Source organism: Berghia stephanieae, chromosome 1 (genome assembly GCF_034508935.2).
Source record: "Berghia stephanieae isolate SIO BIC M18660-M18661 chromosome 1, UCSD_Bste_1.3, whole genome shotgun sequence".
NCBI lineage: Eukaryota > Metazoa > Mollusca > Gastropoda > Nudibranchia > Aeolidiidae > Berghia > Berghia stephanieae.
In genome coordinates, this window is record NC_088360.1 from 27,713,198 (window position 1) to 27,723,751 (window position 10,554).

At 35.7% G+C, this 10,554-nt stretch overlaps 1 protein-coding gene across 3 annotated transcripts in view; it reads left to right on the forward strand.

Annotated features, from left to right (window-relative positions):
- The window catches only part of LOC144971234 (serine/threonine-protein kinase Sgk1-like), a 185,991-nt gene that overhangs the window by 59,659 nt on the left and 115,778 nt on the right, over nucleotides 1-10,554 (forward strand). For all 3 annotated transcript variants that reach the window (XM_078911748.1, XM_078911769.1, XM_078911758.1), the window contains one exon: nucleotides 6,594-6,739. In XM_078911748.1, the coding sequence (XP_078767874.1) occupies nucleotides 6,594-6,739 (146 nt within the window). The remainder of the gene's footprint in view (nucleotides 1-6,593; nucleotides 6,740-10,554) is intronic.

Sequence of the window (10,554 nt, forward strand, 5' to 3'; positions counted from 1 at the left end):
ATAATAATAATAATAATAATAATAATATATAATAATATAATAATAATAATAATAATAATAATAATAATAATAATAATAATAATAATAAATAATAATAATAATAATAATAATAATAATAATAATAATAATAATAATAATAATAATAATAATCATAATATATTTATACAAAGCAATAACTGCCCCGTCGTACAAAGACAAATCAAGAGTTACTTAAGGGCAGGTAGTATATGATTGTATTCTTGTGCACTTTGGCATGTTGGAATACCGTTAGGAATTAATTGTCTTATAGATACCCCTTTGTTTTTTGTTTTTCTTTTGTTTGTTTTGTTTTTTGTTTGTTTGTTTGTTGTTTTTAGTTTTTAATAATAATTTTCTGTCTTTTTTCGTTTTATATTTATTTATTTATTTAATTAATTAATTTTTTTTTTATTTATTTATTTATTTATTTATTTATTTATTTATTTATTTATATATTTATTTATTTGATATTAAAGAAAGGTCAATTTTTTCTATTGCGTAGGAGCAACAATATGAGGTAGCGTAGCTGTTCTATATTTTTTCCCTCACTCACCCTGTTATAGATTACTTAGATATATTTTGACGCATAATGATAATGTTTGATGTTAAATCGTTATTTCAAAAACAATTCATTGAAAAAATAAAATTACACTGTTTTAAAGAATTTAGTGAGAACTAATCGCCTCTTTGCAGGTCTCAAACAATATCAAAGAATATGAATCTAATTTTTGTGTTAGTGTTCCGATGATTAAAAAATAATAGGCCTTGTCCAGTCTAATAAGTAGCCTTTTTCGAAAAGTAACAAACAAACACCCCCCCCCCCCCCCCCAAAAAAATTAAAAAGAAAAAATACCCCAAAAACCCCCCCCCCCCAAAAAAACAAAACAAAACAAACAAAATCAACAACAACAAAAGATAACAAAAACAACAAAACAAACCAGAAGCAAAACAAAAATCAACAAAAATAAAAATAATAGATAAAAATAATAAAAAAGAAAAACTAAACAAAACAAAAAAAAAAAAAAAAAAAACAGACGGAAAATTATTAAAAATGGCAACTAACACCAAAATGAAAACCGGCAGGCGAAAAAAAGAGGTTTGGTTACTGTCTAGAACTAGAACAGAATGTGAGCCCCACCCCCACCCCTAATCAACACAAACTTTGACGTCTTTTCTATGTACTGTAGACTAGACGTGGGCAGACGGACGGACGACGGTCTGCGAGGTGTGTCGCTGTTACTGTTACCCATCCCTGGACGTGTGTGTGTGTGTGTGTGTGTGTGTGTGTGTGTGTGTATTAATTAGTGAATCCCGTATTGATCCTGTACATTAGAGAATTTCAGACATTCTGGAGTTATCAGTAAGAGAGTTATCGGCAACATTGTTTGAACAATTTTTCACTTCGAGGTAATTTATGGTGTTATTCCCATGTGCCGAAACCTGTCATTGTACTAAGATCGACTGTTTCTTCTTGTTTCTAAAGGTATGATAAATATACATTGACCGTGATCGGGAACTGATCCTTTTACATACGGAATATCAGACGTTCTAGAATTATAGGATTTATCGGCAATATTGTTTGAAATTTTTTCACTTTTTTGTAATGTATGGTGTATTTCCATTTGCCGAAACCTGTCATTGTACTAAGATCGACTGTTTCTTCTTGTTTCTAAAGGTAAATTTCACTTTTAGGTAATTTATGGTGTATTTCCATTTGCCGAAACCTGTCATTGTACTAAGATCGACTGTTTCTTCTTGTTTCTAAAGGTAAATTTCACTTTTAGGTAATTTATGGTGTATTTCCATTTGCCGAAACCTGTCATTGTACTAAGATCGACTGTTTCTTCTTGTTTCTAAAGGTAAATTTCACTTTTTTGTAATGTATGGTGTATTTCCATTTGCCGATACCTGTCATTGTACTAAGATCGACTGTTTTTTTTTCTTGTTTCTAAAGGTAAATTTCACTTTTTTTGTAATGTATGGTGTATTTCCATTTGCTGAAACCTGTCATTGTACTAAGATCGACTGTTTCTTCTTGTTTCTAAAGGTAAATTTCACTTTTTTTTGTAATGTATGGTGTATTTCCATTTGCTGAACCCTGTCATTGTACTAAGATCGACTGTTTCTTCTTGTTTCTAAAGGTAAATTTCACTTTTTTGTAATGTATGGTGTATTTCCATTTGCCGAAACCTGTCATTGTACTAAGATCGACTGTTTCTTCTTGTTTCTAAAGGTAAATTTCACTTTTTGGTAATTTATGGTGTATTTCCATGTGCCGAAAACTGGCATTGTTCGACTGTTTATTCTTGTTTCTAAAGGTAAATATTATTTCACGATTTTTGATCGATTTTGGGACCCGATCCCCTACAACACGGAATCTCAGACTTGCTGGAATGTACGGGATATAGACACCATTGTTTGGGAATTTAGCTTTTAGGATATTTTAATCTATGGTGTGTTTTCCATATGCCGAAACTGTCTTTGTAATAACATAGACTGTTTCTTCTTGTTGTTAAAATGTATGATAATATACGATTTTTGACCGTTATAGGGAATTCATTATATCGACCCAACAGCCGAAAGACTGAGCCTCAAGGTCAATAACTTGACGATTTCGGTTAAAAACCGTATTATAACACTCTATTCTCATATAGTTAAAAGAAAAACAAATATTATTGATACAATGGTAAAATTAAATTATTTGTTTGTACACAATCCATCAACTGGTCAAATATCGCTATTTTATCTGAATCGTGTATGTAAACAAGAACACAAATATGAGAGAGGTGTTACTTGGTGGGGTAATCTGACTACCTATGGTCACTTTTGATGTGTCATCTATCCTCCTTTATCAGTTTTACCTCTCCATAATGCTCTCTGTCCTGTTCTAAATTGGAATTGTTCGGGTTTTTTTCTTCCCCTGGTCCTGGTGGGGATCTGTTTCTTCCCCTGGTCCTGGCGGGGATCTTTTTCTTTAGTCGAAAGGAAAGCAGTCAAATGCTATAGATAGTATGCGCTTGGCTAAGAAGCTCATAACATTGCCATCCGGAAGTATAACGGACCAACACACAAAACTGTGTATATCCATGATATAGTCGGGTTAATACAGTTCAGTGAGCATTACTCATAAACGCGGATGGCAAAAAAAAAAACAAAAAAAAAAACCAATAACAAAGACCTGAGTGACGTCATCTTCGAACTATCTATAGTCCTTTTTTTTCCAGAGATGGTATTTTTTTCCCTTGTCAGTCATGTTTTTTTATGTACTATTATAGATTTAGTCTTGAATATATTGTGTGTAGCCTACTTAGTTATCATTAGAGTGGGTCCTTCAAAGGTGGGTTCTTTGCTTGAGTATGGATAGGACTTTTAGATATTGTCAAAGATGGCATCACGGCGAATTGCTCATGGAATCTTCTGTTCCCCTTTTGACTTGTCCAATTTGTCTTAGTTAACATTTGAGTTTATCTTTCATATAGGGATTCTTTGCTTGTATATAGACAGGACTTTTAGATATTGTCAAAGTTGGCATAACGATGGATTGCTCATGGAATCTTCTGTTCCCCTTTTGACTTGTCCAATTTGTCTTAGTTAACATTTGAGTTTATCTTTCATATAGGGATTCTTTGCTTGTATATAGACAGGACTTTTAGATATTGTCAAAGTTGGCATCACGATGGATTGCTCATGGAATCTTCTGTTCCCCTTTTGAACCAGCTCCCATTGTCTTGCTGTTTCTTTGGTACTTTTAACTTTAGATCTACAACTTTTTCTCTACTGGCGCTGAATTTTATGCCCTAAGGGTGTCCCAATCGCGTGAAACCCATTATAAAATTTAAAAAAAAGAGGTGTTATAAAAATTATTTATTAAACATACGTCACACCCACACACCCGCACAGACACACACACACACACACACACACCATATATAATATATATATATATATATATATATATATATATATATATATATATATATATATATATATATATTAATATGTAGTAAAATGTAATAAGAAAAATATAATAAATAATTTTTATAGGGAGATGAGTGCATGATCGCAAAAGCCTCTATCTCCCCCCCCCCCCCCCGCTTTTCCCCCTCTCTCTACTCCCTCCCCCCCCCCCCCCCCAGTCAATTAACAATTAAAAATAAATCAACAATAACAACAACAACAACAACAACAACAAAACAAATAGACAAGCCACTTAGCACAATGATTAAAATACAATTTCAACATAATTTAAAAACATCATTCTTCGACGATATCACACACACACACAGACACACAGACACACACACACATACGCAGAGACAGACACACGTGACTTTCCAGATTTAAGGTAGCAGATTAAAATAATACTTAGATAGGATAACCCGATGCAGCATTGATTAAAGACAAACAATAATACGACATATTGTAACCACACAACGTTAAAACAACAACAGATTTGTAGTCTTCTTAATTGACTCAATTAGGAATCTAATTTTGGTTATGATCCAGTTACAGTACAGTACACCGCCATAAATACACATCCGAAGACTGCTCGGATTCGTTGACAACGTTCAAATCTCGCTTAAAGTTTTACCTTTTTACGTCATAATGTTGCAATATTATTTTCATATTTTGTTGTTGTTAAATTGAATTCGTATCACGTTTCCTTCACACTTGTCTCACTGTAATATGTTATGTTTTATATCAATGTAAAGCGCTTAGAACCTGTGACAATGGGGTAAAGCGCTATATAAATGCCATTTATTATTGTTATTAAGACACACATTAAACAAAATATGTCCAGAAAACTCGTCCTCTAAATTATATCAGTTGATTAAAATGACTTTCACCTTGTCAAAAAAACTCTCGAAATTGGGACTTCCTTAAGACTCCAATGAAGTCCCAGGTTTGAGATTTTTTGACAAGGTAAAGGGGGCGAAGTGGCCGAGTTGTTAAGGCATTGCACTGTGACCCGGAAGGACCCGGGTTCGAGCCCCGCTATAGGCACATTCGTTTTTTTTCCTTTCCTTGAGCAAGATTAATAACCCCCAATTTGCTCACTTGGACAACAGGGGTGATTCCTGTTGACATCATACATCTTGTTTGATGAGTTATCTATAACATTCCTTCGTGGAATGCCAAGGCGACGATATCTTATGATGTCGTGGCGAAAAACGCATGTTTTTTTTTAATTTAAAAAGTCATTTTAATCGATGGATGTAGTACAAGTACTCTGGACAATTTTTTTTAAAAAAAGTGAAATTTTCAGATTACGACAGTTAAGTAGCAATGATTATGAAAAATGTTTTGTCTAAAATCAAAGCCCTTTCTCCACTGAGTAAAATTTTGAAAATCCATTCATAAATAAACAAGTTATGCAGTTTCAAAGGTGTCCTTTATTTGGATGACCCGCAAAGAGGAAAAAAAACGCGAAAATATGGGACGCTTTTCGGCATTTTTTTTTCGACCTTTGGTTGTATCTTGCGTAATAAGTGGATTAAAAGATTGAAACTTGAAGAGCAAATTAGGATAGTGTTTTGTAAAATACGAGAAAAGTACTCGTCATATTCATATGAAATTTTACAACCAAAAAGAAGAAATGCTCATGTATTACCTTGTCAGCGACAAAACCTCCACGCCCGGTAGTTTTAGAAATATTTTACTCCAAAGAGTAAAAATCTATTTTTAACAGTTTTCTGCTAATCGCACGAGTTTTGTCGCTTGACATAATCTAAAATGACCTTTTTTCTAAATGTGTGCCAACTTTCAGTCATATTCATCGATAAACAGCGTCGTAATTAATATTTTAAAATAGCATATACGAAAAGGCTTCGTCCCATATTTTGACGCGAATTCGGGCACTTCGTGAGCGAAAAAGAGGCCCAAAGATTTGTGCGGGATAGTCATTGCTACAGTTAACGTACTGAATGAATTTAGTAAGACTAATAAACAATAACCACAATCATTATAATAATATCTACGAGACGTTTATGTCTATAATTTGTGATGCAACATCTGGAAACGGTAATACATTAATAACAACAATCATTATGATAATCTCTACGAGTACGAGACGTGTATGTCTATAATTTGTGATCCAACATCTCGAAACGGTAAATACTCGTACTCGCATGCCTGGGAAAATTTGGACCCTGGAACTTGAATGTAGAATAAATTTAAAAAAAAAGTAAATTGAGCTTTATATAGCGCAATATCCACTAAATGTGCTCAAAGCGTTTTACAAGGGGTCCCTGGTCAACAGCAACATTTAACATGTAGGACATGACGCCTGTTAGGCGATATGACAAATTTTAGGACACAGACAACGCTGTTAACGGCCAGGTACTTATTTTACACCTGAGTACGGTGAGAGAATGTGAGTAAAGAGCCTTCTCCAAGGACTCAACTATGCGCCGAGCGCGAGGCTCGAACCCTGGACCTTCCGATCCGAAAGCGAGTGTCATACCACATGACCACATAGCGCACGTAGAATAAATTTGTCCAGTGTCAGAAAAAAATATATTTTCCATCACAACGAAAAGATCGATGTTAACCCAAAGTTCCATATTTTGTTTCAGATCAAAAAACTTTACCCAGAGGCCGGCCTTCGACTTCCGGGCAAGAAGATCTTCGGTAACCTTGACCCTGGCTTCATCCAGCATCGACGTGAGGGCCTCGACGATTTCATTCACAAGTTGGTCTCTCATCCCAGGCTGTGTCAACAGTGAGTAATACTTGCATTTGCACGTTCTCCTCCTCCCTGCCTTTGTTTGCAACTATAGATAGTTCGAAGTTGACGTCACTCAGGTCTTTGTTATTGCTTTTTGCCATCCGCATTTATGAGTAATTCTCACTAAAATGTATTAATCCGACTATAAACGATCATAGTTACACAACGTTTTGTGTGTTGTTCCGTTTTTCTTCGGGATGGCAATGTTGTGAACTCCTTAGCCAAACGCATACTATCTAAAGAATGCGCTTGGTATAAAAGCTCATAACATTGCCATCCGGAAGTAAAACGGACCAACACACAAAACTAGGTGTAACCTTGAACGTTTATAGTCTCGTTAATGCAGTCCAGTGAGAATTACTCATAAACCCGGATGGCCAAAAACAATAACAAAGTCCTGAATGACGTCATCTGCATACTATCTATATTATAGATAGTATGCAGATGACGTCACTCAGGCCTTTGTTATTGTTTTTGCCATCCGCGTTTGTGAGTTGTTCTCACTAAACTGTATTAACCAGACTATAAAAGTTCATGGTTACACAGAGTTTGTGTGTTGGTCCGTTATACTTCCGGATGGCAATGTTGTGAACTCCTTGGCCAACCGCATTCTATCTATATGTGTATTTTTGTTTATGTTTGTTTGAGAGTTTACGCATTTCTGTGTATGAGTTTGAATGAGCGCTTGCAATGGAACAGCCCCAAAATGGTCCCACACCCCTATCTCTGTCCATGTTTTTAGGGACGATGCATATAATGCGGTCAAGGGAAACGATGAAAAGACCGCTCTAATCTTAATTGGATTCAATAGTCTGATGTCACGTCGCCCAGCAACGGCGGCCATCGTGCGTGGTTTTAAACAAAGAAAATCGGTACTTTTTATTCTTCATGCTGGCTAGAACTTTTTATATGTCTTGTGATCAGAATGTGTAAAAGTCAAAACATGATCAGATTTATAAAGTTGTTTTTTTCCTCTGGATACGCTTTATTGCTCGTCGGAGAAATATTTCATATAGGTGTCCGCCAAGGTTTCTATAGTTTAGAGCCAGTTACTAAGTTACAATGCGTAATTATGAGGGAAGTGACGTTACGACTGTTGAAGCGTATTGATGGTTCAAGCGTTACTAAGCATTCATTCGTTATCCAATCAGAATACTCCCTGCCATTTAGACGTCCCGTGCCCTGATTGTTTATTTCCTGTCATTGAAAATGTTTGACAAACGTTCCTTAATAGGCTTCAATAGTCTGACGTCACGTCGCCCAGCAATTAGCAACTTGGTTCTAAACAAAGAAAATCGGTACTTTTTATTCTCCATGCTGGCAAGAATTTTTTCTGTTATCAGAATGTATGAAAATCAAAACATGATCAAATTTTTAATGTTTTTCTCTTCTGGACACACTTTTATGCTCGTTGGAGTAGAAGTTCATTAGCTCATTGTTCCGATAGTTTAGAACCAGTTACTAAGTTACTATGCATCATTACGAGGGAAGTGACGTCACGACTGTTGAAGGCTATTCCCAATAGATACATTTAGTACATGCCAAGCAGATTAATGAGTCAGCCCCACAGTTTGAGTATATATCACCATTTTTGACACACCGATGAAGGAATTACATCGCGATACCTGACAACGCCATGTTTTGGTGGTTTTTTCTTTTCTTTTCTTTCTTCAATTTTCTGCGTTAAAACAGTGAGTGATGTTCAGATTTTGTGGGGCTGATTATTTCAGATGGCAGGCAAGTAATGAAAATGGTTCTGATAACACCACGTTCAACGTCATCCATTTGTTTATACGGCAGATATAGATAGTTAGAAGTTAACTTCACTCGGGTCTTTGATATTGTTTTTTTCCATCCGCGTTTATGAGTAATTCTCACTGAACTGCATTAACCAGTCTATAAAAGTTCATGGTTACACACAGTTTTGTATGCTGCCCAGTTATACTTCCGGATAGCAATGTTGTGAGCTTCTTAGCCAAGCGCATACTATCTATATGTGTCAGTGCATGACATAATCATTCGGAAGGTGAACATTTCGGATTTGCAATATTTTGCCTTTTCTGAAAGAATACGCTCCGCATAGCATCTCAATCTTTATATGAAGTAAATCAGGTGATTTTTTTCATGAAGTTATGGTCAGATGTATGGGAAAGGTATCCAACAACTTTTCTCAAATGTCACACTTTTTCAACTTGACAAGCTGTAAAAAATATTTAGAAGTGAAATTTATCTTTGATATTTCCCGAAGATGTACAAAAAGGGTTGATTTAATCATTATATATGACAGAAGCTCATGCTCGATAAAAATTGACCTTCTAGATTCTAACTTAACTTGGCAATATTTCAGTTCAAACCTTTTCACCATCCGACTGATTATGTCATTCGCTGTAACATATTATAGATAGAATGCGCTTGGCCAAGGAGTTCACAACATTGCCATCCGGAAGTATAACGGACCAACACACAAACTCTGTGTAACCATGAACTTTTATAGTCTGGTTAATACAGTTTAGTGAGAACAACTCACAAACGCGGATGGCAAAACCATAACAAAGGCCTGAGTGACGTCATCTGCATACTATCTATAGATAGAATGCGCTTGGCCAAGGAGTTCACAACATTGCCATCCGGAAGTATAACGGACCAACACACAAACTCTGTGTAACCGTGAACTTTTATAGTCTGGTTGATACAGTTAAGTGAGAACAACTCACAAACGCGGATGGCAAAAACCATAACAAAGGCCCGAGTGACGTCATCTGCATACTATCTATATGATTGTCTTTTGTCTTTCAGATTTGAGATATGCGTTGTCGTTATATTCCTCTCGAGGAAAATTATGTCTTTCCCCACTCCAAGGCTAATTTTATTATGACAAAACCGATAAACTCAAGAATATCTCTGTCGTATTCTGAAAAAAAAAAACCCAACAAACACGTATTTAAAATTTTGTCCAGAAATCTCGTCCTTCAAATATCTATCGATTAAAATGACCCTCATTTTCTAAAAAAATAAAATCCCAAACATGAGACTTCCGTTAAAAACTCTCAATCATGGGACTTCGCGGATCCGTGGGCTTAATGGCTGTGAAGGATGAATTTTTTCTGTTATTATTGTGTATTCTTTCTTTAATTGATTTCTTTGGTAGGATCGAATCCCACATACGGACAACCTACCGTTGTCTTGATATCAGCGACATCTATATATATGAAGTCCTAGCTTGATACATATAAATCATATCTGTGAATATCAGTACACAAAGGTAAATGGTAATAAAACACAAGTCGTGGATGACAGGGAGAGATCTTCCCACCAACCCTGAGACTGTCGACATCGACAATGTCACAAAATCTTTGTGATGTGACAAGTTTGAAGATGGGGGGGGGGGGGGGAGGGGGGTTGGTTGATGTGTTATTGTAGTGTGTAAGAAATGTGGGATAGAAGGGGGCATTTTTTTGATGCAGGGTTTCCTCGGTGATGGTGAGGTCATATCGTGGTGATCACAGGATATTTGGCGTTGTCTGTTGTCTTTGCATATTGTGTATAGATAGAATGCGCTTGGCCAAGGAGTTCACAACATTGCCATCCGGAAGTATAACGGACCAACACACAAACTCTGTGTAACCATGAACTTTTATAGTCTGGTTAATACAGTTTAGTGAGAACAACTCACAAACGCGGATGGCAAAAACAATTACAAAGGTCTGAGTGACGTCATCTGCATACTATCTATAGATAGTATGCAGTTGACGTCACTCAAGCCTTTGTTATTGTATTTTGCCACCCGCGTTTGTGAGTGATTCTCACTA